Source organism: Podarcis raffonei, chromosome 8 (assembly GCF_027172205.1).
Source record: "Podarcis raffonei isolate rPodRaf1 chromosome 8, rPodRaf1.pri, whole genome shotgun sequence".
Taxonomy (NCBI): domain Eukaryota; kingdom Metazoa; phylum Chordata; class Lepidosauria; order Squamata; family Lacertidae; genus Podarcis; species Podarcis raffonei.
In genome coordinates, this window is record NC_070609.1 from 41127923 (window position 1) to 41155840 (window position 27918).

The 27918-nt window shown below is 43.1% G+C and overlaps 1 protein-coding gene across 3 annotated transcripts in view; it reads right to left on the reverse strand.

Annotated features, from left to right (window-relative positions):
• Positions 1-27918, reverse strand: part of CMIP (c-Maf inducing protein) — a 152909-nt gene that overhangs the window by 43946 nt on the left and 81045 nt on the right. For 2 of the 3 annotated variants that reach the window (XM_053399557.1, XM_053399556.1), the window contains exons 2-3: positions 18405-18530; positions 7707-7757 (exon numbers count right to left, since the gene is read on the reverse strand). In XM_053399557.1, the coding sequence (XP_053255532.1) occupies positions 7707-7757; positions 18405-18530 (177 nt within the window). Of the gene's footprint in view, positions 1-1482; positions 1628-7706; positions 7758-18404; positions 18531-27918 lie in introns of those variants that run through there. The other variant, XM_053399560.1, reaches the window with a different exon arrangement.

A 27918-nucleotide genomic window follows, 5' to 3' on the forward strand; every position in this document is an offset into this window, starting at 1 on the left:
CACATTTCCAGCTATGGCTGGAATGCCAGCTAAAGTTCCTTTGGAACAGAGATGACTTGGCCACAGTACTCCATGCTCTGGGAACTTCCAGACTGGATTAGCGCAATGCCCTCTATGTGGGGTTGCCCTTGAAAACAACTCAGAAAAGTAAAGAAGTCCAAAATGTAGTGGTCAGGTTATTGGCTGGGGGTGGAGGAAAGGTGGGATAAAAATGGCAACAAAGCTCATATAACTCCTGTTCCAAAACAGCTGCATAGTTTGTTTCAAGACCCACTTCAAGGTACTTATTTTAGTGTTTAAAGTCCTAAACAACTAGCAGCTTAGGTCCCCAAATAGCCGTGAGATTTTCACTTTCTCCAAAGACCCTTTCAGGTTAATAATCAGTGGACAGGACCCTCTTGGTAGATCTATTGCCCTCAGAAGTTTGGGGTGCAGTGGCCTGGGAGAGGGCATTCTTTATGGCAGTCCCTAATTTGTGGAATTCTTTCCCAACAGAGTATATCTGTCTTCTTCACTAAAGAACTTTCAGCAAATGCTGAAGATGCACATCTTTACCCAGCTTTTGACACCTGAGATGTGTGTTTTCAAGGCCTATCCTATTCCTGTGACTGTAATCTGTTTTAACTGGTTTTAAACCTGAATTTTAAATGGCTGTAACCTGCTGGGGAAGGGCAAGTAATAAATCTAATAATAATAACAATACTTTGACTACATCTGAAACTAATTTATAGATGGTGGTTCTCCTTCTTTGAGTCATTGATGTTTGTTAGCTACCTCCTGGGCCTAAGTGCTTGTTAACTCTGTTAAAAGCAGGTACCAGCTCTGGCAAGCAGGGCCTTATCTTTTTGTACTTTGACCTGTTATTCATAGGAAAGGAGAGCTCATGGAGATTGCAAAGCCACAAAGCATCCCGTTGCAGAGAAATCAGGCCCGATCTGCCTGTTGCCCAGGTAACCGGCCTCCTGTCTCAGCTTCAAGGCTGAAAAATAAATGCATCTATCTATCATCTATCTATCTATCATCTATCTATCTATCTATCTACACACACACACACACACACACACACACACAAGCACACACAAAACATTCTCTATAACTAAGAGCCTGGCTCTGAATAAAAGCAGAGATGTCTCAGCAAAGGAGCTCCTTCTATTAGTTCTAGCTAATCTCAAAAACTCAGCACCTGATTAGCCAACAATGAACATTCATCTCCTAAGGGGACTCCTTTTCAGATCAATTTCTAATTTAGCAAAGACCATTTCACCACTGAGCATCATTCAAGGCAATTACATTTCCAAATCAGATTAAAAGGGATGCTTGTCGGTCCTGATTTTTTTTTCCATTTTATTCGCCACTTTTTGCAATTGTTTTCCTAGCCTCCCACCCCTCATTCTCTGTTCCTGCCCCCACCCTTTTCCTTCCTTCCCAGAAGGTCTTTCAAGCACTGGGAAACGTTTTAAAAATATATATCTGTTTACCTACCTATTTTATTCTCCCTTCCTTGGAAAAACGTGCTATTTTGCTGTGCCTTTAACCCAGCTTCGCCATAAATGGCTGTGAAATGGACTTCTCTTCCCTGTGCACCTGCATCATCAGTGTCGTCAGCAAGATTGCTCCAGAAACGTGTTTGCTTCAGAGAGCTGCTTCTACTGCAGGACCCTCAGGGATGTCAGGGTGCTGAATTTTGCAGATCTGATGCACTACAGCAGCTTTAAAAAAGACTTGAGAGCTGGCGGGGAGGGGAATAGGAGCTGCTGAAAGCAGAACTTCGCAGCTCTCGACACCCTTATTTTGCAGGGAAGTGTCACATTTCAAGAGGGCTGTTTCCATCCAAAATGATTTATATCCGCGCATCTTGATGCCAAAGAGCATCAACAGAGCACCAAAACGGATTCCTGTACACCAGCCGTTGAAATAAGCCAAGCATTCTCCCCCTCTTCTTTTTCTCAAAGCAGTTGTAGATTTTAAAGAGCAGCTTGCTCAGTTGCTGAGAGGAAGAGGATCATTTGCTCGGGGGCTCTTATTGTGTATTCCTTTGTGGTGCTGACAGTGGCCAGCTAAAATCTCTGGATTCCTGCTCTAGCGGCATCCATGTTTCAGGATTGGCTACATGCATATATATAGAGAGAGATTATATAGAATACCCTTAGGCGGCAAGATCGAATACAATCTGCCCCTGTTAGCAATCTCCCAGAGACCCTTTTTCAATTACATGCCCTCCATTATATACACACTTACTGATTTTATCTGTCTTTAATGATGATGATTTAATGTATATTTGTTTTTTAATTGTTTTGTGAGTTTTAGCTGTGTTCTATCTACGTTGCTTTATTTGAAAACCACTTGGTAAAGAGAGCTCCTGTTGAAAAAAAATTCTAAACTAATTTCTAAATAAGTGATTTGCAGCGGGGTAGTCGTGTTACTCTCTTGCAGCAAAACAAGGAAGGCACCTTAAAGACTGAAGGTGGTATCACAACATGGAGTCAGCCTTTGCCACTCTGGTGCCCTCCAGATATTTGGGGCTACATTTCCCATCAGCCCCAGCCAGCATGAGACGTGCTTGTTCGGGATGATGGGAGTAGCAGGCCTGGAACATCTACAGGGCACCAGATTGGCAAAGGTTGGACTAAGTCCAACTCAATGTAGAGGCTTATCTTTAAACTGGTCTTGGACCGAGCAGCCCTCCAAGTGGAGGATTTCTTTGAATAGAGGATTGTAGGACACATGACCATCGTAAGGATAGGCCCTAACAGTCATGCAAACTAGTTTCTGGTTGTATCTGCACCATACATATGAAGGCAACTTACATCCTTTTAACAGTCACGGCTTCCACTTCTCTAAAGAATATTGGGAACTGTAGCTTAAAGGTACTGGGAATTGTAGCTCTGTAAGGAGTTCCCGGGATACTTTGGGGGAAGCACTGGCTGTCAAAGTGGTATAAATGTGCTTTCAATGTATGGTGCGCCCTCTGTTAGGAAGACATTCTGTGATTCAGGAAATAAAGGAGAGTTGTTTTCTCAGCAGATAAAAATTTTAGAAGTGATGTCTCACGGGGCTCTGCCACGTGTTTTCCCGCCACTCAAAAAGCTCCTTGACCCTGACATTAACCAAAGCCGCCCAACATTCAGCAGCAGAGTGCAGAAGCATTAGAACGTTATTTCCATGACAAAACAGTCACATCAGGCTACATCTTCTGATCCCAAGGATTTTGAAAACGTTTTTCTGCACAGATTTAAAGGCCGCAAATGCCTTTAAATGCTGTTTTGTTTTTGTTTTCGAAAACAAAACTTTGTTCACTCAACAGCCCTATTTTTAAACCAGAACCATGGCAACAATACCGTAAGGTGCATCACACGAGGCTTCACCGCAGCCTCCATCCACTTACCCTTGCCGGCTTGCAAGGTAGAGAAACAAACATACTGAATTTCTTGTTTACCCTGCTGAGCATCGTCCTCCCTGCAAGTCTATCAGACCACCTCACGGCTGGCCCCGCCCTGTCACATGAGCCAGGATGGGGTTTGCACAAGGTATACAAAGGGAAGAGGGTGCCTAAGCTTTCGCTCTGTCTATTTCTGAAAACTAGAAATGGGTTTTTGAGAATGACGAAACTGAAAGCGCATATAACACTATACAAGCAGCAGTATTGTTACAGAGACGTTTAGGCTCTGGACCTAAGGGGTCTCACCTTTTTAGATGGCAATGTGTATTACAGGGTTGGGAACCTCAGGCCTGGGAACTGAATGTGGCCCTCCAAGTCTCTCTACATGGCCCTCAAGACTCTTTCCAGGCCACACCTCCTACTGGCCCTGTACATCCTTTTTGTGTGTTTTCGCCTGGCTGGAATGTACCCTTAAACTCTGCTAGTGCATCTTGCAGAGAGGTGTGTGTGTGACTGTGTATAGAAACTAGCCTCATGTACAAAGGTAACATTTACATTCACTGCTCCTGTAGCCCTGAGAAAAATTATCAACCCTTGTTATTACTTCCTTTCAAAATGTGGCAAGCCAGACCAGCTGGGCCTGGGGCCACCACTGCCCATTCTGTTGAGGGGGAGCCTGGACATCGGCTCCAAAGTCCTACCCTGACAGCACCATTGTGTATAACTAATCTTGCCCCGACATGCCAAGCTGAGTAACGGAGAACCTTTAAAAATTGCTTTGCTTCTTTCCTAGCACATACCCGTCATGGTCTCCAATATTTAGCAGAAAGCACAGTGAAGTTTTAAGTAAATATTATAGAAGCTCATAGTATGGCAATGAGAAAAGCGTGATGACCGAATCGCTTCAATGTGGTCCAGCGTCCTGCCAAAGAACTTCAAGATACACGTTCATAACTGGACTCAAGGGGTCCGATTTGCTATCCTTCCCCATCCTCCCAGCAAAAATAAATGTAAAAATATAAACATTGCTTATCTCCCAGTGATACTGCCCATAATGCCTGGTGCTCTAAGTACTGGAAACATAATGAGATGTAGAGCCAAGATCAGCAGGAAGGGCAGAACTTCCTCTTTGCAGAAGCCTGTTTCCTTAAAAGCTTGTCACTGCCTCTGGCCCCAACAGCAAAGTGATCCAATCTTAAGCCATTTTGTGCAGGAGAGACTCTGTTGGTTGCAAACACCTCAAAGCCCAGCAATTAGAGGTGGTCTATGACTTTTTAATCATGGAACAGTAGTGTGATCTTTTTCACACATTCACGGTCAACACTTTACTGGCCAGGTGCAATTACTTGCAAAGTCACATGCCTCGGTTAAGAATAAGCTACAAGGCTTTCATTGGTGCTGTACAATTACCTGTGGAAATCAGACCCAGCCTCTGGTTACCCATGTTCTAGTCACTTCTAGGCTGGATTACTGCCATGTGCATTGCATAGGGCTGCCCTTGAAGACAATCCAGAATTTTCAAATTGGTTCAGAAAGCTGTCAAAAGACTTAATGAGGAGGCATTGTTCTTGTTTGTTACTATGTTATGAATTTTTGTGTTTTTATATTTTGAACCATCCTGTGATCCTCAGATGAAGGGTGGTATAGAAATTTAATAAAAAAAGAAATTAGAAGAAGTAGAAGAAATAATAAAGCCAATTTTGTCTTTATTTATCAGCTCCATTGGCTACCTATTTATTTCCTGCTTCAATTTCTGAAGTCCTCATCAGCAAAGCTGCTGGTTAATTTTAGATTCTAGACTTAATGTCCTTAAAGGCTCTTTAGATTATAACATTACTTGTTCACTTGCCACAAAATGGAGTAAGTCAGCTGTGCTGTGTTTAAGGGCCTCCTGCTTATTCTGCTGAATGGGGCCTGTGCCCCCAAAGTCCTAATCTGATGGCACCACTGCTCAAAGTGGCCTAGAAATAATCACCTCAATAACCACCTCCACCTACAAGGATGAGCTCAGAATCTTCTCATGGCTTCTGAGGACCTTCCTGTTCCTCCCTACCAGCCAAAGAACAGCTAGTTAGAATAAGAGAAAGGGCCCTTTCACCTGCAGTGCACCTGCAGTGCCTGAATACATTTGTTTGTTTCTTTAACAAATTTTATATGCCACCTGATTGTAACCTCTAAATGGTTTACAAAAATATAAAATAAAGCATTAACATTATCAATAAAAACAGGTATTTAACAATATTCAAAATATGATTAAAATAAACAGCATGCTCTGGTCCATGGGGTCACGAAGAGTCGGACACGACTAAACGACTAAACAACAAAAAAGAAATACAACACATGTAGCTTCTATATGTCTGGATGGGCTTGCCTAAACAGGTACTGAAAAGAGTACATGGCAAATGTGTTGCCTGGTGTCAGTATGCAGGGAGTTTTAAAGTGCAAGCGCCGCCACACTTAAAGATGGATTTATTACCAATGTGAAAGAGTGTCCCTAGAGAAGTTTGTTTGGCCCCTCCTTTGCCCAGTTTTTAAACAGGGTCTTAAGACTGTTTATTTGAGTTAGCATTTTGCAGCCTCCAGAGCAGCCTATGCCAACCTGCTGGTTGGGCTGATGGGAGTTGTAGTTCAAACCATCTGGAAGACAAGGTTTTTAAAAAATATGCTGTTCCTGGTATTTTTCATGGTGCTGTTTTATTGCTATTGTGGATATTTTTACTGCTGCGTTGTAAGGCCAAACTATATGTGACTATTATAATGTAGTTTGGTACCTTCTTTAACCAGCAACAGGTGCAAGCAAGGGAAGAGCTGTGCTGGCAGAGTGGGGAACCTCTTCTGGTATTGAATAAATGAGTTACTGGTTAACCTATACCATCTGCAAGTGGGGAGAGCTGCTGTTGCTTTCAGGTTCTGCTTGAGGACTTCCTGGAGACATCGAGTTGGCCACTAAGAGAACAGGATGGTCTTACTCCCAGGTAAATGGGGTTAGGATCACAACCACAGTCTCCTGAAAGGAGCTGAGGTCCTGATGCAGTCTAAGGCAGGAGTGAGCAGACTGTAGTTTGGTAAGGGGACTGGGGATCATAGCTCTTTAAGGGATAAACTAAAGTTCCCAGGATTCCCAGGAGTTGGGTGGGGTGTGGAAATGCTTTCAATGTATGGGGTGATATTCAACCATGTTTTACACAGAATATAGCCACTGAAATTAATGGACCCGTCACCATTTTCTCTTCCAGCTTCAAGCAGCTCAGTGTTTAGCAGAGGATGGAGGCTGTCTGGAAGACTTAAGGAAAGGACCACTTTCGTTCCCCTGGACGTTGTCTGTGGGCTGATGCCTTAAGACACATTCTCTGGAAACTCTCAGATTAATGTCCTGGCTGTGACGCTGCCCCCTGCTCTCTGAAACATGCCAGCCCTCCGCCAAGATAAACAGCTCAACCTTAACAACTCTTTGCTGGCAATAAAATGCCCGAATATAAAATACATTGGTCTTGATTTAAGGGGGCATGGGGGGGAGGGCAGAAACTTGTAATGTTTTCTCCTATTATTAAATATAAGTGGGGCAGGCAGAGGCAATTTAGGAAGCTTCTACGGAAGACCCAGTTCCTATTACATGGATAATGTCTACAATGTAGGAGGATTAGTCTCCAAAAACAAGTGCCTCATCTGTGAAAAATGTCAAGCCTTTCTCTCCCCCCCCCCTTTTTTTGGGCTGTGCATCACTAAAATAATGCTCTCTTCCTCCTGAGTGACAGGAAGTTTCAAGGGAGGATCCACTGATGGGGGTCAGGTTCACTATGGAAACATATGGGGTCTTGTAACATCTGTGTATTTACTACAGGCTTGGTGCCAACAGCTGGCAAGGTCAGGCACTGTACAAGGGCCCTAGAAGGACCCTTCACTGACATGACCTGGCTGCACCACCACTCACCATCCTCCCTCCTGAGTTCTCCTGGGTAGCTGTTTTAGCAGTGGGGCAGGAGTTACTGCTTTTGAATGGGAACAGAGTTCAGTTCCCAACCACAGTGGCTGACTGCCTGGCTGCCATTTTAATTTACCCAACATCCAATGCCCTGCCCTGCATATATATAAAACTGCCTGTAGTTCTATAAAATCTTTACATTTCATAAATCTACAGATAGATGGAATGATCAGAATTTTAAAAACGCCACAGAATTCCAGCCATTACTTAAATAATACCATACACGAAAGAAAAAATTACAATCCTGGTGAATCAATCTTAGTTTTGACCAGCAGAAGTGATCTGCTGCCCAACTTTGCTTTTGCATTAGTCCCTTATTCGATTTACAGAATACAAAGAGCTTACCTTCCATTGCAATGAATGAAACCACTGATCCCTCAGGTAACTGTTTGCAGCCTACAATATAAAGAAAGAGAGAGAAAACCAATATAAATGCAAGCTTTAGATTCTACTAATGCTACACACCATTAAACCAAAGCACAAGCCAATCACTCACAGAGTTTTTAAAAGCTGGAAGCCACCCCATTCTTTCATTTGGTTGAAACAATTACCCTTGCACATCCACTCCTGGATTTCTGCTAGCTTCAGAACATGTCCTTTGCGTGCAGGAAGGACTGTTCTCTAAAAGCTCTGAGAGGAGACAATTCCTGCTTTGCATGTGATCACTTTCAAAGCCAGCAGTTAAGTAAAGGCGGAACTGCAGCACCAGCCTTTGCTATAGTTGTAAAACACTTCCCAGGCCTTCCACGGCCACACGTACCCTTTCTAAAGAGCTGGCTACCATGAAATGCAGCTAATGCCCTTCTACCTCAACCTATAATGCTTCCAATCCAGTGGAGCATAATGGTTTCTCAGCTACAATTCCAAGTACAACAGCAGTGGCAGCACGTTGGGTTATAGTCAATGATAGCCTTCTAATCCTACTCAGTGAGGAGACCCACTGAAGCTAATGAACACAACTAAGATAGGTTTATCAACTTCAATGGGTCTAACAGAACTTAGGAACACTGTAAATGTTGGGAGTTAAATGGAAATGAAATGAAAAAAGTGCATCTATCACAATTTAATTTCAAACTTAAATGTATGCTAAATAAGCACAGCAACTCTTCACACAAGTGCTAACACCACAATCATCTTAGCATTGCTGATTTTAGTGAACCACTGGCTCTATTAAGACGCACGTAAGTAGAATTAAACTTATTGCATCTAAAATACACCAAATAATAAAAGCAAAGTGAGAACAGCACCCAAGAAATCAGCAGCTATAAACCCCATCCTCCTGCTTAAAAACAGTAAGGACTTGTCCAAACCAGAATATGCTATGTGTTTACAGCTGTCTGCATCCCCATTTAATCTGCACAGTCCAATGATGCTACCCTCAAACAACACAAGACTCTGTGCTTTCCCCCTGGAAGTTTGGCTGTAGCCAATACTGGCCTAGTCATAGTGGCCTAATGCCACAGTCCCTAAGGGTGGTGCCCATGGCAAAGAGGAACAGGAGCGTTGGTGTGTGAGAGAGGAGGCAGGTGAAAAGACTGTCTGGGAGCACAGGGCAGCAGTCTTAGCACCCCCAGGATTGAGCTAGGCAGACGGAAAGTACATAACAGATCTAGGAGTGATACAGCAGGAAATGTTAGCTCTCCAGGAACAGCTGACTCCAGGATCAGGAAAAGCGTGGCCCATGGTGGTAGTATCCTGGCTTGAAATGTGATGCAGGGAGAAGGAAACTGGTAAAGTATGATCACATCTTACAAACATTTAATTTGCGCGATCTCAACCATATGCAGTTGAAGGCCTTGTGGTTGAAATCCTGCAAGTTAAATGCAAGCAACACAGAAAGCTTAAAAGCTCTTTTTGTGCCAGGTTTTCCCAAGTATGGAAAGAGCTCTCTGCCTTACGTGGGGGTGGGCAAAGCCCACACAGAGCGCAGGCTCTGGAAAGCTAGGGATGCTCACACAGGGATAGTTTGTGTGTGTACTCATTTTCCTGTATGCACAGAGCCCTTGGAACTGAACCCCTGCATAAGATGATGCGGCCGTACTGTAGCTAACCTGATGCATCCCTGGGCCTGAGCAACATCAGAGAAGTCTGTGGAGAAGTGGGCTGGCTTGTGCAGACTTGGTGGGAAGCAGACCAAGAGAGCCCGGCATGCTACAGGCCCTCTGACAGATGAGCCGCATTGCTAGACTCCGCACTCCCACCGTGCTGCAGCGTCAACCTCTGTTGACATCTGTATTACTCAAGAGGACTGCGAGGAATGGTTTGTGCAGGGAATAAATTGTTACAAAGAACACAGTCATCTTTGCTACAGCGCCCTTTGCGTAAACCATCTTAACAGTCGCAGTCTTCAACAACAACTAAAAGAGGGATGGGAGAGGGAGGGAAATCTGTTAGGAATCAGCAATACATTTTTGCACACAAGCTGCCTTTCTTTTGGTGTGTGGCCCGTTTGCCACATTGGCTGTAGCAACAATAATGCAGCTGTTTGTCCCACCACACACTAGATTAGAAGTGGGCAGACATCAGGCTTGTGGGATCTACATTTAGGCTTAAATAACTCTGAGCACGGGGACTTACCGTATTTTTCGCCCTATAGGACGCACTTTCCCCCCTCCAAAAATGAAGGGGAAATGTGTGTACGTCCTATGGGGCGAATGGGGCGAATACAGGCTTTCCCTGAAGCCTGGAGAGCGAGAGGAGTCGGTGCGCACTTCAGGAAGCTCTTCACAAGCCTTGGGAGTCCGCGGGAGTTCCTGTCGGGCTCCCTAGGCTTGCGGATAGCAGCCTGCATCTCAAAGCGTGGGGCGCGCTGCACAGTGCGCCCCAGGCTTCGGTTCCCCGACCTGGTTTGGAGGCTGGCGGCGGGGAGAAGCGCGCTTCTCCCCGCCGCCAGCCCCACAAGCTCAGGGGACAGCGGGGAGGTGGAACGACGCCTTCCCGCTGTCCCCCGACCTGGTTTGGGCTTCAGGCAGATATCCGCAAGGCGTGGGAGCCCGGCGGGAAGTCGCGCCGGTCTCCCAAGGCTTGCGGAGAGCTGCCTGTTCTGGGGGCTGGGGTCAGGGGAAGCTCGGGCTTCCCCGCCCCAGCCCTGCGCCTGGGGGGAAAATATTTTTTTTTCTTTATTCCCCCCCCCAAAAAAAAACTAGGTGTGTCCTATGGGCAGGTGCACCCTATAGGGCGAAAAATACGGTATCTTGAGTACCAGAACAGAATGGAGCTCCCAGTCCTTCCACATGCAAAATTCCACTGCAGGTTAGCCCAAGCTTTCCTCATTTACACAGGAGATTTGTCCACCAGGGAAAATAAGGCACTGCCCTTCCAAGCTCACTCTGCTCTCAGCCAGCCCCCCACATGCCTGCCTGCCTTCTACTTACAACCAATCCAATGGGTGGTACTGGCTGTCAGTTTCCTCTTCTTTCTGGGTTGCCTTTGTAGAATTCAGCAGAGAGCAAGAAGGGGACAAAACCAGAATTAGCTGACTCTGCCTGTCATTAGCTCTGGTTCCCCTACTGTTGGTCTCCCTGTCTTCTGCCCTATCAGTCCCAATGGGGACGGATCTCCACAGCTCATTTCAGCAGTGTAATTTATTGCCATTGTCTGAAGTCCACGCTGCTCTACTTGAAATCATCCAAGAATCTGAGTTATATTCAGATCTACCTCCCTCCTACTCCTGTATTAAATTATGGACAAATTTAATCTGTGCAGCCTAAAAATTCCAAAGGGATGTACAGCAATGAATTTATTCGTCGTCTTCTTCTATCATCATCATCACCATCAATATCTTAGGTTTCCACCTCTCCAGTTTCCCCACCAATATAATATTTCACCTGCCAATTCTGTGTTGGTTTATATTTGTAACCTGCCTTAAGTTTGTTGGTAACAAAGCAACACAATAAGAGAAAAAACAAAAGTCTTCAATTTAAAAAATGCCAAGAGCAATGTTTGATCATGAACTGTATGCAATTATTCTGTTTTGCCTATGAAACCTGAAAAACTACAAAAAGGGAAAAAACCAAGCTTTCAAGAGCAAGAAATAGACCCCTATATTTAGCAAACTATGCATCTCCTCTGACCTGTTTGCTTGGGCAAGCCGTGGTGCACTAACAGGTTTTGCACAACCCTTGTAATATAGTACTGTAAAGGATATTTACTATGCAAAGGAAGGAAATTCTGAAAGGTGGATATCAGGACTAGAACCTAAAATAGAAAACAGGAGCTAAAATAAGGGGACACAGAGATGAAGGTACATGCACGTAATTGTATTCTAATCTAGATAAACCTTTTCCCTGAATTTACCCTGGAAGATTCTTTTGACAAAATAATAAATAAATAAATTGCCATGCTGTTCAAAAACCGATGAGCTGCGTATTATCTGCAGCTATTGTTATGCTTATCAGGAATTTCTGTTCTGTTTGTTTTTCCTTCTGGGTATACTTGATTACCAGGAATAGACTTTAAAAAAATAGCAACACCATAGGGTATAACTCAGCCAAATTTAGAACCCAGTTTAAGCAAACACCCAAAGGGAAAAAACTGCAGGTTTGCTTTCTTTAAGCCCAGTTTTCTTCCTAAACAGCCCTGAAGCAAAAAGGTAAGTTCAACAACAACAACAACAACAACAACAAATCCTTAACATTTATGCAGCTTTTTCAAGTGTTCAAAATGAACCATATATATTATCTACAACAACCCTGCATGGTATGTCGGATGTATTAGGCCTATACTGCAATAGGATGCACACTCATCTCAGAATAGCCATACATGTGTGACTATTTTCCATGTCACAGGCACTTCCTCACCGCAAGGTTCTACCTCCCTGTGTAAGGTACATTTGATAGCGATAGGTGTCTTTTACATAGCCATAGGAACCTAGGAAGTTGCCATAATAGCTAGTCATACCTTTGGTCTTTCCAGTTCAGTGTTCTCTAAACGGCAGTGGTTCTCCAGGCTTTCAGAAAGGGAACACTCCCAGTCCTAGCTAGAAATGCTGGAGATTGAATTTAAGACCATCTGCATGTAAAGCAGATGCTCTACCACTGAGATACCACCCTTCCCGCAAGTCAGAACCCACCCCTAATACCATGTAAACTCACTATGTAATGGAATGTCATGTGGCACTTGTGGGGTCCATGGAGCAGCTCCCCCACCTTGCCAAGGCCTCTTATACAGTGGTACCTCGGGTTAAGAACTTAATTCGTTCTGGAGGTCTATTCTTAACCTGAAACTGTTCTTAACCTGAAGCACCACTTTAGCTAATGGGGCCTCCCGCTGCTGCTGCACGATTTCTGTTCTCATCCTGAAGCAAAGTTCGTGACCTGAGGTACTACTTCTGGATTAGCGGAGTCTGTAACCTGAAGCGTTTGTAACCCAAGGTACCACTGTATATGGGGAAGGTGTTATGACAGGAATGGCTGAGGAAGAGGGAAGATTGAGTTCTGCTGCACTCAGGTCCTGTTTGGGAGCTTATGCAACAGGCATCTGATTGGCTACTCTGAGAACAGGATATGGGACAAGATGGGCCTTTAGCGATCCAGCAGCCAAACTCTTCTTAAGCTCTTACCTTGAGCTAGAGGGCCCAGTTCTCAGGAGTAGTAGACTGCTGGGGACAAAGTGCTTACCCGTGAGCAAGGCAAGGGAGGCAAGAAGTAGATATGACTAGAAACTTGCATATGAAGGGCAAAGGGAGGAGGTGATCAAAGAGAACTGAGGCCCTCTCTGATCAACAGAGAACCAGTAACACAATGTGGAGAAGGAACAACACCAAGCCTCTGAGGTTAATGTTCCTGAGATCATTTTATACCTACACTTGTGCCTAAGCTACAATAGCAAACCAAATTCAAGCCAGACTATTGGTTCATCTAGGTCAGGCATAGGCAACCTCGGCCCACCAGATGTTTTGGGACTACAATTCCCATCATCCCTGACCACTGGTCCTGTTAGCTAGAGGTTATGGGAGTTGCAGTTCCAAAACATCGGGCGGGTCGAGGTTGCCTATGCCTGATCTAGGTCATTAATACCTGCACTGACTAGCAGTGACTTAGCAGGGTTTCAGGCAGGAGTCATCTTCCCAGCCCTACCTGGAGATGCTGAGGACTGAACCTGGGAACGTTTGCATGCTAAGAAGATGCTCTACCATTGAGCTATGCTTCTTCCTCAAAAAAAGGTTTTGTCACTTTTTAAAAAAACAACAACACTGCAATAGTCTAGTCCCTGAATCTAAAGTCTCATGTTTGTATTGTGTTACCACATCTTTAAATACAAATTGATTTCTTAAAAATTTGACCTCCCAAGTGTTTTAACACCACTATGTGTTAATCAGGCCACATGGACACAACTAACTTAGGCCCATTGATTTTAATGGGTCTACTCTGAGTAGAAATCAGTTGGCTTCAACCCAAAGCTTCTCTTTCTCTATCTCAGGGGTGAACCTCTTCCACCCCAAGGGCCTCATTCCCTTCCCAGCAACCTTCTGCAGTTGACATGACAATGGTGAGCAGAGCCAGAGGCAACAGTGCCAAGAGCAAGGCATGAAAATTGTACCTCAAAGGCCAGAAAGAAAGACCTGGAGGGCCTGAGGCTCCCGGTTCTTGAGATACATAGTGCATGTACACTGTGATGTATTGAGGAACACAGAATTCTGACTTGACGTCCAGAGTCTCACCCTTACCTTCCATTTTGCCACAGAGAAAGAGAAGCTGTTGCGTTCCTTGTCTAACATACCTTTTGCCTAATTACCTTCTTCAATGTGTCATGGCTTAAATATAGCTTTTCCATCTGAATTCCCCAAGTAATTGGCTTCTATTTTAGTGTTCTACTCCTGGCTTGTCGAGCACCGGGATTCTATCCAGCAGAACCCACTTGCAAAGGGAAAACCCATTCTTTTAGCTGCATCCGCAGACGGTCACGCATCGCGGATCCAGACGCAACAGCTCTGAGTGAAAACATACGGGAGCAATTGTGTCTGCGCTGCGACGCCAGCTATTCTGTATGGGAGCCCCATTCAGCCTCTGCTAGAGGAGTCCAACATAAACATTCATGGCAGCCCAGAATCCATTCAGTTCCATTATCGGTGCTGATGAAACAATATTATGACCTCAGGTCCCCAAGAGGAAAACATCTGAGCAAATCATTCCTTTTCTGATGCCCATTTCTCACGACTGCTATTAATTTGCTTTCAGAACAACAGCAACAAAACACGGCCGTCCGCAGCAGATAAAAATCTACCAGGCCTGCCAAACTCCCTTTATACTTGGCCAGAGGCTTTGAATTAAAGGTTGTTTTATCGTTTTTCACCATAAACAGTCCCCTCCTTATCCCAACAACTCCCCTGAAAAAAAATCAAACTAGGGGAAAAAATGAGAATGCAGAAGGATAAGGATTTTTTTAAAGTGTGAAATCATTATAGAATCATTTTTTAAAAGTTATTTCCAAGTTATTCTGGAAATAACTTGGAGCAGATCTGGAATTTTAGTTCTCGACTAGAATTGATATGTGAATGGTATTGAATGAAATGTTAAGAATTTAAGAGCTCTGCAGGATCAGGCCAGTGGCCCACCTAATCCAGCATCATCTTCTCACAGTAGCCAATCAGATGGCTATGGGGTAAACTCACAAGCAGGACCTGAGCACAAGAGCAGTCTCCCCTCCTTCAATTTCCAGTGACTGTTCTTCATAAGCAGGGGTCGGCAAACTAAGGTCCGCGGGCCGGATCAGTCCCAATTGCCTTCTGGATCCGGCCCGCAGACAGTCCGGGAATCACTGTGTGGATTCACGTGAATCTGATTCGGATCGGGCTGTGGCATTCCCCCACCCACACACACTGCGGTGCCCCCTCCTCCTGGCTTCTCTACACCCTGCCTAGAGGAGGAAGGGGGCTGGGCTTTGTTGAGCCACAGTTGGCTGAGCGCCATTTTAAGCAGTGCTTCTTCAGATCCAGCCCTTTTGCGCCGCTCATCGCTACCACTACCTGCCCCTGCCGCTCGCAACAGACACAGGTAAGTAGTCACCAGGGCTCGTCCGGTGCTGTGGAGAAGGGAGGGGAGAGTCGTGGGGGAGATGGCTTCTCTGCGTTATATGTGGGGCCTGCCTGGTGTTTTTACATGTGTCCTTGCATGGAACGCTGTGTCCTTTTATTTAAAATGCATCTCTGCATTATATGTAGGGCCTGCCTGGTGTTTTTACATGTGTCCTTGCTTAAAAGTTTATATTGATTAAAATCATTCTTTATTTTAATTATTGTATTGTTTTTCCTGTTTTTTTGTGCACTACAAATACATTGCGTGGTGTGCATAGGAATTCGTTCTTTTTTTTTTTTTTTACTTTTCAAAATATACCGTAGTCCAGCCCCACACAAGATCTGAGGGACAGTGGACTGGCCCCCTGCTGATAAAGTTTGCCGGCCCCTAAGATGCTTATTCAGCATCCCCAGAAGATAGTTCAGAACACCAAGTATATGATCCTTGACAATATTTGATGAATGGTATGCAGGATTAACTAATAATAGATAACATTTGGTAATAGCATTTGACATGTTTAGGGGTGGAGATATTTAGACTGTCTGTGTGGGATGAGAACAATTTTGAGGGTAGGAGTGTTACATTTCCCTGGCATTCCCTTGACACTGAACATGTCAAGGAGAAGGTCCCATCCTAATCTTTTCCCTGACCTGCTAAGTCAGGGTGGGTGGAACCTCTGGTCTGTGGGCCAGTTACTTTTTTAAAAAAAATTATTAAGTTTTCATTTTAACATCTCGAAATAAACATTTACATAATACCATATAATCCATGACTTCACTTGTTCCCCTTCCCTGGTTCATTTATTTAACTATTATTCCTGCATATTCTGCTATGTCCATTTTTGTCAGCTCTCCAATTTTACATCTTATTAGTTAAACTGTTGAATTTATCTTAATGTAAGGTTACCAGTCATCCCCGTTTCCTGGGGACAGTCCCCGGATTTACAAATCAGTCCCCATACAAAATCCATTGGAGTTGAAAAGCGTCCCCGGATTCATTGAAAAAAATCTGGCAACCTTATCTTAATGCTACCAGCGTTTTCAGATGTATACACTTCCATTTATATGGAAAATATCAGCAAAGATTTTCATTCCTCTTTAAATGTATATTCTTCTTGTTCTCTTAATTATTCACTAAACCTGCTAGTTCCGTATATTCTATCAATTTAAGACCACTCTCACTTTCCATTTTTGGGCTAACAGAACATGAGCTGCCATTGTTGCATACGTAGAGAAGTTTCTCTGATACCTGGGAACTTCCGACTGTACTATCCCTAACAAAAATGCCTCCAGCCTTTTTGGGAAAGTTGTTTTAAACATTTTTTTCATTGTAAATAATTTCCCAATATTCTTTAAACTTTTTGCATGCCCACCACATATGAAAGAAGTTCCCTCCCTTTCATTATATTTCCAACACAGATCTGATTCTGCTTTATACCTCTTAACCAATCTACTTGGTGTTAGATACCATCTATGAATCATTTTCATATAGTTCTTTTTCAAAGTATAGAATGCAGTAAATTTCAAATCATTCTTCCAAAGTTTCTCCTAAAATTTAGGTCTATGTTGTGCCCTGTCCATTGCCCAGTGTGTCACTGAGGCTTAACCAACTCATCTTTTGCTTCCCATTCCAGTAGTAATTTATACATTTTAGACACTGATTTATCCTTATTATGTATTAACTCTCTTTCAAATTCTGAGCTTTGGTCCAAAAACCCATATTTCTTATCCAATTTAAACATATTGTGTAACTGGTGGTATTGTAACCAATCTGTAACTTGGCTCCTTAAATCTTCTATTGGTTTCAATTTGGGTTCACTCCCTGTGTCCAACAAGTCTCTATATGTGGCCCATTGTCTATCCATGTTGATTCTCTTAACTGTAATTGCTTCAATCAGGGATAACCATAACGGTGTTTTTCTTTCTAACAAAGTGTTATATTTCTCCCAGACTCGATACAAATTTCTTCTAATGACATGGTTTATAAAACTTTTATAAATTTTAGCTTTCCCATACCAAAGACATGCATGCCAGCCAAATTTTAAATCATGACCTTCCAAATCTTAAATGTGTGCATTTTCCAACACAATCCATTCCCTTAACCAACACAAACAGGATGCCTCATAACATAATTGCAGTCGGGCAGGGCAAAACTTCCTCTTTCTTTTGTATATATCAAAATTTTATGTTTAATTCACAGCTTTCCCTCCTGCCTGACAAATTTAGAGATATCTTTTTTTCCATTCTTAGAGGCAGCTAATCAATCAGGATTGACTGGAATAAAAACAATATTCATTTTGATGGCTGAAATTCTGCCAAGTAGAGAAAGCTTCATCCTGTGGTCTGTGGACCAGTTACTGGCAGGAGGACATCCCCACGTGGCCCACAGCTTCCCCACCTGTCCCTGCCCATGCTCAGCAATGAGGCCTGGAAAAAAAAATTCCAGAGAGTCCAATGGAAGGATTTCTGCAAGGGTAACTGCTGCACATGCAGTGGTGTGAGTCTTCTTGGAGTCTGCAGCTGGGCAGGAAAAGCAAAGGTCTGTGTGAATGAATAGGTGTATGTGTGCTTGAGTGCAAGAGAGAGTGACTAGAGTGTGGGGGACGACGACGAATGGGTGTGTGTCCTGTGTATGAAACAGATGTAGAGATGTATATGAATATATGGATATGTGCTTTGTAAGGGATGGGGTGCATGTCCCAACTCTGTTCACCTTCACACTACCCTCTTCATCAATTTAGGAATTCAAACTGAATGGTCGAAATCATCTCTGTTTAATGGCAAACTCTTTCTCCACCAGCCACAGATAGATGTTTACTTGGTACTATTATCTCAGGGCAACCAAAATCTTCCCCAAAGGGTCAAAAAGCTTTCTCATCCTGGCACAAATCTGTTAGTAAATAACAAAAGCCAATCACAGGCAATGATCATCAGTTCAACCTCGTATTCACCAAACAGAGAAATTGAATTCAGCACTGGAAAGCAAAGAGCAGGGGTTGTTTTTGTTTTGTTTTTTGCGGTTACTGTACCTGCAACAAGACTGTGCCTCCAGGGATCGTGAGCTGTAAACAATACTTAGGGGCATTCTCCCAAGAGAGCAGCTGAACATCTTCAATTGAGCTGTAGGAAATTGAGTTTTCCATGTACCCGGTTGGCTGCAGGAAAAACAAATGAGATAAAAGAGATTTAGCTTAGCACATCAAGAAGAAGAAGAAGAAGAAGAAGAAGAAGAAGAAGAAGAAGAAGAAGAAGAAGAAGAAGTTGTTCCCAATAAGGGTTTAGTCATGAAAAATATAGTTCTTTGCAAGACACCATTTGCCCAAATCAATGTGAAAGAGAAACATAAGAAAAGGTTTATGAAGTATTCTACTATTTTATACTTGTTGGGGGAGGGGATGAACAAAGATACCCCCACCTGTGCTAACTAAGCAACAAACACAGACATACGTACATGCTAAGTTTAGGTAGAGGTAGCACTGGTGAAGCAACACAGCCTGTCTTCATTTAAAAGCAGGGTATGAAAAGAACAGGAAGGACTATGTGTCAGTGCTAAGAAATCACCGATTTATTACGCATATGAATCTTAGCAATATTTAAAATGCCCCAAGACTCACAACCAAATCTTGAATATCTCAAGGGGGGGGGGGAATCCTTTGATGTTTATTTGGGATTAGCAAGTAAGTGGTGGAAGGTGTCCTGTGCATGTCGCACTGGATCTCTTCCCTCCTGTTTTTGTTCCACCGTTACAAAGCAGCAGGATCAAACACACACCAGATAGCCAAACATTAAAGTTGTCAGCAAGTCTTAGGCCTCTGAAGATGAATCCCTCCCACTTGGCAGAGATCGGCATTTGCACATGTGGCAGGCAGCTTCGCGATTTATACAGGGAAGCCAAGGCAGCCCGGGTGCAAGCTGCAGCCCCTTCTGCATCAGCGCAAGCCTCCACTCCCTGCAGGGGTCTCCATGACATCTTTGCAAGCAGGTGTGAGTCACAATTGTTAAAAATAAAATGCAGGTTACAGTTAAACATAAAAGTAGGACCTTGCTGTGCAAGCAAGGTTTGGCGCAGGAAAGTGGTAAGAAATGCACCGATACCTTCCGAATTCCTCCAATGTATACATACAGTTGCCATCACAGTGCCCATGGATGCCCATGTGCCCTCAGAGGCCTTCCCTGGTGCCCACAGGGTCCCAGCCCCAACCAAGGTTAATTCCACCCCAATGCACTCTCCACAATAGCCTTGGAAAAAAGTGCAAATACTTTCCCCACCAACCATAGTCAGTCCTGTGAGAAACTCGCCAACCAAAAGCTATAGTGTTTTTTTTAAAAAGATATTTATTGAGTTTTTCCACCTTTATACATTAAAAAATCAAAAAGAAAAAACAAAAAAGTTAAAAACACATAAAGTTTACAATCCTTATTTTCAATAACATATTTCCGTGACTTCCCCACACCTCCCCTTCTTATATTCCAATTCAAATTGTTAATTCAACAAGTTCTTGTCCCCAATTTTTGACCTTTTTATATTTAATTCATTTTAAAAAAACAACACACCAAGTTTAACTTATAAACATCAGTATTTAAACATCAGTGCTCATTCTTAAAACTTTTTTCTAAAGTCGACCCAAATTCCCTTCCACGAATTCCCCAATTTTCATACTAATAACAAAACAAAATAAAAAAAACAGATTATTATTCTGCACCCTTTGGATTCCCAAACCCCACCCCCCCTTTCCCGGTTTCAATCCCCAACAAATGTCCATCAGTCTTAGTCTACTATCAGCCTGGAGACCTCACGTCCGAGGCTCTTAATTCTTTCTCAATTCCTCTCTGTCGGTTTTTTTGGTAGTCCTTAATATTAAACACCAGATCTCGGAGAAGCTCTGTCCCGATAGGGTCCATATTTCTTCCAGCCAGACCTCCATACTTAAAAGTGGAGCCTGAATCTTGTTTCTTACTCCTTTTAAGTCCAAATGTCCCAAAAGCTCCAACTTTCACCTTAATAACAACATATATCTCTTTCTCCACACTCTCAAATCTTTCAAGTTTCTCTTCTTGTCTAGCTGCATGGACTTCATGAGTCAAGTCCTTATCAAATTCAATGGATTTGTTTACTGTTAAGTCCAAAGTTGCAACATTTGTAGCCAAAACATCAATTTGGCCTTGTAACTTTCCCAAGAGAAGAAACACTCTGTCCAATTTAGCTTGAATTTTTCCTCCTTCAGCCATTCTTGTAATGTCCCAAAATCCCCTCTAGAGGGATTTTGGTTACTTTATCTTCCTTCCAGTTCAAATCCAAAAATCAAGTTAGTTTGTATCAGTTCTTCCTTGTTTTCAACAAAATATAACCAAATTGTAGCAAATATATCCAGCAGAGATAGCAGAAACAAAGTTCTCTTTTTCCTTCTTGACAGCTAATTTGACAGCTGTCAAACTCTTCTATATCTCCTCAACAGGCTCTCTCGCGGATCACTCCCGGGTCCGGGGGGGTGGCACTTCAGCTCTCAAAATTAGCTCTTATCCTCCAGTGAAATTACTTATACTGCCAAATCGTGAAATTAATGTCTTTTACCCAATAAAGAAGAAGAAATTCTCTCGACCTTAGTTAGCTAGTCCTTGCTTTAGATTATTTATAAGACAAGGAGACGGACTTCCTGTTTGCGCCTTCCCCGATCGTGCCTAATTCAAAAAATTTTTTTTCTTTACAAATCCAATTTCGGTATTACTCACGGGTTGTTGCTTTTAGAGTCCAATTGTTCACAAGAAGAAGTCAGCGCTCTCCGACCATGGCATGCGGCTTCACTTCGCAGGAGAAGCAGTCGACTCTCAGCACCGCGCCGCTCACCCCGTCCCCCGTTCCGAAGCCTTTAAAAAGGCTCCTTCGCGGGTCGGGGGGCGCAAATGGTGCCCGCCGAGTCACCAAGTTCACAGGCTTCAGCACCTGTGATTTCTGAGGGTCCCCGCGTCGCCGCAGCGGCAAGACCCGGATCCTGCGGAGCCGATTCCCTCCGGAGCTCGGAGGGAATCCGCCATTAGCCGATGGCGCTAACCCGGAAGTCCCAAAAGCTATAGTGTTGGACACCATTCTAACTCCAGGCAGAAATCCTACAGCAGAATAAGGTGATAGGATCTTGAAGTGTGCGAGATGGACTGTGCAACAGGTGGGAGAGGGCATTGCTTAATGAAACAGTTTCCTTGGAAACAGAAAGCTAGCATACCAGAATGAAAAGTTATAGCCTAGTCAACTGGGAACTGTAGTGTAAAAATCTGAAGGGCACCAGGCTGCGCTATGTTGTTATGGCACGCATAGAAAATCCCTGCTGAAATACCACTGATATTTAAAGACACACAACACGGCATCATATTTTTTACTTTTGAGAGGCTGTGGTAGTTTTTTGTTTGGGGGCGGGGTTTCTTGTTTTTCTGCAATCACATGATTTCTTCCCGGCTTGAGAACCTCTTAAGTGGTATTTCCTAAATAATATTTTTTTGTGTTATAATTTCCGTATTTGCACACAGTGTATGGGAAAAAAGGGGAGGAAAGAAAAGCACCTTCTTTTCCTCACTTCCTTCAAACAAAGGCAACTGTTTTGCAGGAAGCTGGATAACCTTCTGTTTATTCATTTACCCACAATATCATTCCACTCTTGCGATTGAAGTCCCAGGGGTTTCTCCTGATAACCAACGTCATATACAACCTGCTAGAGAGCAATTATCTCGTTCTCACAGGAAGCCAGAGACCCAAGATCCTTTGGTGATCAATGGTTGCAACATTACAAACACTGAAGAATATAAAAGCAGCATGCTTAGGGTCTGCTTTGCTCAGGAGATGTTATCTAAAAACATAAGAGCACCAGGAGGCAATAAATACCAGTGGAACATTTCTGGGAGGGGGAGCGTTTTCCCTTTCGTCTAATGAGTGCCTCGAATGATACCCAATCTCTCAAACTTTAAAAAGTAATTTAGGCTGCCAGGAGTTTGATGAACAAGTTGGTCCCGACTGCAAAGTCCATATAGAATGCTCAAGACGAGAAGTGATTTGCATTTGCAGTATTTAGGAAACAAAGGAGATATATACTTCAGTGTAGCTGGCTTAATATGCCATCTCTGATGCATTTTCATGGGGTCCCATAGAGACCATGATGAAAAACACAGGGAATTGTCAAAGGACTGGAGTTTTCTTATAGGCTTCAACTGTGAGGTGACATGGCAGGGTGTTTTATTTGTTTGCTTGCTTACTTACTTATTGCAGACACTTTACTGCTCCCCTATCATTTTGCTGCTGCACTACACTGAGCTAAACTATGGTTTGGACTCATCATTTAGCTCTCCCAAACAAACCCTAAGAATTTAGCAAACCCATAATAAACCTATGGGTTGAATCTCATGCTAGTACTACTCAAGAGTAGACCCACTAAACTTAATAGACATGTCTAACTTAATTTCAGTGCATCTACAGACCTCTCAGATTCAAGAACAAAGCCACCTTTGATGCACAAACACAACCCTTCAATAAAGGACATGAGTAGTGATTCAAACCACTCTCCCACTCCTATGTACTTGTTGAGCAGTGCTCAAGATGGATCCTATGCCAGAAACAGTTTGAGCTAAAGGAAAACCTGTGGATCTGAATCAAGCACAAACTAGTTCTGATGCCTAGGAATGGCAATGCCAATCAGCATGAATCACTGTGCTTTCATAAACAAGTAATCCAGGCAGTAAGCAGTTAGTGCGTGTGTGCTTTCCTTAAGTAGATTCAACCAATGAAGAAGCCACTGTACTGTATGAGCTTTTGAGATGCCCGGCACCAAAACATATCTACTGAAGAACAAAAATTCTGCAGGGCTAAGAAATTAAAAAGATAATAGAATGAAAGAGGTAGAAGAGGGTTTCCAGATCATTTGCTACACGCAGAAAATGCAGAACACTCCTAACAAATGGGCTTATCCAGCTTCTGCTTGAAGACTTCCAATGAAGGAGAGCAAAAGACAGGGTAAAATTTTAAGGGAGTTTCCCACTCACAAGATTAACTGACAGCTAGTGTGCTATGATGAGCAGGCTGTCAACCTGCAACTGAATTCTAGGTTCATATCTCAGCTATGAAGATTACTAGGTGGTCTTGCCCAAGTCTCAGTCTCAGTCTCTCTCTCTCTCTCTCTCTCTCTTTCTTTCTCTCTCTCTCTCTCTCTCTCTCTCTCTCTCTCTCTCACTCACTCACACACAGCATGTTAAGTATGCACTTTAACCACTGAGAAATGGTCTCCTTCCTTTTTAATAAGCTAACGTATTTTCCACATGTTTAGTTTAGTTAACTGTGTTTGTTTTTTAAAAGAAACACTTGCATTTCTTTCAGTTTCAGAAAGATTTATAAATTGTTGACATATAAATCTTTGTTGCTTTGAGGCGAAGGGATGCCTTTGGCTCATGACAACCGCAATGCCAAAAGATTGCGTAAATCATAGGCTTGGAATCTGTGTGATGTGCTTGATACCCAAGTGGAACAGCCAGCCTCTTTTTCCTTAAAATTATTCCAGGAAGTAGCAACAGTATAGACACAGAAATTCTGTCCAGTTGTTTCCATGGAAAGTTAAAGAAATGAAGAAACAGGGTATCTGATATTGAGTCATCCACAGTAGTGATTTCAACCTTTCCAGATCAATGACCTGCCTCTAACTCCATCCGGAACCCACATTTATTTTTTTATGTTATCTATCTATCTATCTATCTATCTATCTATCTATCTATCTTGCAAACACACACACACACAGAGAGAGAGAGAGAGAGAGAGAGAGAGAGAGAGAGAGAGAGATTTTCAGTGCTCTCTTTTTTGGTAAAAAATGAGGTACTAATACTCTTTTCCTGATCGAAGTTCTCTGGATGCCAGCACAAGATGGCTGCCGGGGGAAGCAAAAAAAAAAAAAGAATTATATATACAAGAGGTGACCATTTTGTGGGCAGCTTCCTTTCCTGGCTCATGTGCATGTCAGTGGAGCATGCCTAAGCCCACCCCAACCCATTACAACCCACTCCCATTTTGCCCTCATCCGGATCCAAAAGGACCCATGTGTTAATTGGATGTGCACAAAATGGTTGCCGCCTGCAATTATATCTCTCTGCCGGTCTACAATTCTTGTTCTATCTCTGTCTCTTCTCAGTCTTCCATTTTTTAATTTGCAGTATTTATAGCCTGCCCTGAAACAAAAGTCCTAAGCATGGAGCACAACAAGAAATAAAACCATATTTAAAATTTGGTTAACAACAAATGTATAAATACAGAACAAGAAGAGCTGCAAGTATTAAAAGAGGAAGAGATTGTAAACGGCCTTGTATATTTAAAAAAAATTACTGTATTTTAAAATATTTTTTAAATATTAAACACCTTAAAAAAATTTTAAAAAGACTATTGGGTTAGGTGTAAAGCATGGCAACCTGCCCAAGACCATCCAGCGAATTTCATGGTCTCCCCAGTCCAAATCCAATGCTGTATCACTAAGACCGGGAATCTCTTTTTTTTTTAATGATATTTATTACTTTCCCAGCAATTTAAACACTACAAAAGAAAAAAAAGTTAAACAATACAATACAATACAATACAAAAACAAAAACACTACATAACACTAACACTACGACATTAAACCAACAAAACAAAACAAAAACAATTTAAAACACAACAAACAATTTCCATATCTTATCTTTCATTCACTTGTTTCAACGACCTCCTCACACCTCCCTTTTTTGTATTCCACTTCAGTTAATTGTTTCAGCAATTCCTTTCCATCTTCCTCTGTTTTCTGTCCTGTAATTATCTTAACATGTTCTAACCTTATTTTTCCCTTTAATACACAAATAATCTATTTGTACTTAGTTCCTTATAACATTTCTACTAAAGCCATATTTCTACTAAAGCCATTCCAACATTTTTCTAACATTCATTGATTTAACAATATTTCTGTAAATAGTCTTTAAACTTTTTCCAGTCTTCTTCCACCGACTCTTCTCCCTGGTCTCGGATTCTGCCAGTCATTTCTGCCAGTTCCATATATCCGTCTTGTTCCAGAATTTCCCAATATTTCGGCCATTTGGCCTCCATATTGAGCTTTTTCTGTGCCTTCGCTTCCATTGGTGACAACAAATGATTTTATTCCTTCTCAGCAGGGCAACCAAATCTCCGTAGTTGGGCCTAAGATCCAAGAGGTGTTTCGGGACGTCTTTAAAAATTTCCACTCTTGACTGTTGTACTTCTAAGTTCTTCTGGTAGTGCCAACCCAATATTCTGTCTCTCTCTTCTTTGGTTCGAAGGGTGATCAAGCAATCTCTTATTCCATTCTTCTCTTTTTCCCCTCCTCTTCCAAGTCTGAAGGCCCTCACAATTCTAAGCTCTTCTCGACCCAAGTCCAAGTCCCAAAAGTTAACAAGTTAACAAGTTAACAACTTCCTGCATGAGAAAGTCTATCGAACTTTCCTTCTCCAATTCAGGTAAGGCTCTGTTCCTCAGATTCGTCTGTTTTTCTTTGAATTCAATCATAGCAAGCGTCGACTTGTGGTCATCAAGTTGCCTCTGTAGGGCTGGGACTCTCTCTCTCTCCAGTTGTGTTACTTTACATTCCACAGCAACAGCTTTTTCCCTGGCTTCCTCCGCAGTCTGCCGTTTCAAAGTAGATTCCTGTATCAATTTCTGAATGGTTTCTGTGTTGGTATTCACCTTTTGTCCCAGATTATTTATACTTTCTGTATTTAAATCAATTTTAGTGGTTGCCACATCCACTTTCTTGTTAAGCTGTTCCAATGAATCATTTATCTTACTTAATGCAACCGCTAAGGCCTCTTCTGTTGACATTCCTTTTGATTTTGAGTGTGCTAGTGCAGCAGCAGAGGAAACAGGGGGGGCTGATGTTGAGGCTCTCCTAGGTTGCTGCCAAGTCTTCCCAGACCTTAGTATTTTTTCAGAAATTAACTGGTCTGTTTTTCCCTTTCCATTCACCATAATACTTAAAAGATTCAAGGTCAGTCCCAGAGTCACACAGTTTTTTATCTTGCAGCTGGAAATTCCCCTAGCCCAACACTTCTAACAGTTTCAAAAGCTTCCTCTAGGGGGAAACAGTTTCTATTATAATAATCTGTAGTGTCCCCTTTCAAGCACAGTTCAACCAATAAAATTAGTTTCAATTTTCAGTTACTTTTACTCCTTTTTAAGAGCAGACGGAGGCAGTAGAAACAATGTATTTCTCTTATTTAGCTAGCTGTCAATGAACGTTCTAATCGCTGTCAATGAACATTCCAATGTCAGTCCTGCTAGCAGCCCGTTTCCAGGGTCTGGAGCGGTGGTATTTTGACTCTCTTCGCTCTCTCCTGCATGCATACTCAGTCCAAAACTCCCCCCCCTTCTCCTGCCTCCAAGGGGGGTTTTATGTTTTTTACCGATGGAAATTTAGTCCTTTACAGTAGGCTTTCCAAGACTTCAGCTTGCAGCCTCATTGCTTCAGGGGAAGGCGGACTTCCTGTTTTGAACCTCCCCGTTTCGATGCCAATTTAAACTTTTAAAAATCCAATTCCCCTTCTTCAGCTCTACTCACGGGTAGTTACTTTAAAGTCAAATTGTCCACAGGAAAAAGTCAGCGCTCTCCGGCAACAGCTATGCAGCTTCGCTCCGTGGAAGAAGCAGTCGATTCAAAGCACCGCGCCGCTCACCCCACGTCGCTCCGGATCCCCGAAACCGGGTTTCCCCGTGAGTAGGGGAGGCACAAAAGGTGCCCGCCGAATCCCACACTCACAGGCTTCACCCACCTGTGATTTTTAATGGGTCTCCGCCTTCGCCGTGGCGGCCAGACCCGGATTCCCACGGGGCAAATTCCTCCCGATCAGAGGAATTCCGCCATTACCGGAGGCGCCAACCCGGAAGTCTTAAGACCGGGAATCTCAGGCTTGTGGCTGAATGTGGCCTTCCAGGCCTCTCTCTATTTAGCTTTCGGGACTCTTCCCAAGCTATGCTGTTTCCCAGGACACACCTCTGTAACTTCCCAGGCCCTGCTCTGCATAGGGCATCCTCCTCAAGTGCTTTTGCCTAGCTGTTATGCTTTGCTGAATGGAGAGGTGTGCTTACATAGAAACCCCTGGCTTTTGCATGGCTGGAAAGTAACTACTGTACACATGCATTACTCTGCCCACTTTTGTCCCTAGTGCCAGCCACCCTTGGCATGTGGCCCCTGGAAGGTTGCTCCTGAGGGCCCTCAGGCTGAAAAGGGTCCCCCAGCCCGTGCCCTAATGGCTCCTGTGACCACACTGGTTTTCAAGAAGAGCTGAACAGAGACAAAGACATTCCTGGAAAAAACAAGGTCTCCAGAAATTCAATACTGAATTAAGAGATCGAAATCATACCATCAGATTTAAAGTGGCTACAAATGTGCATGTCTATTCCACCATAAAGCCCAAGAAACCCCAGTTAATTACACAGCCATGTCCACAAGTGGGATATCTATGTAACTTCCTGTCTATGTAACTTCCTAAGCCAGTAGGTCTGGGAGGAATGTAGCAGTTAAGGTGCTT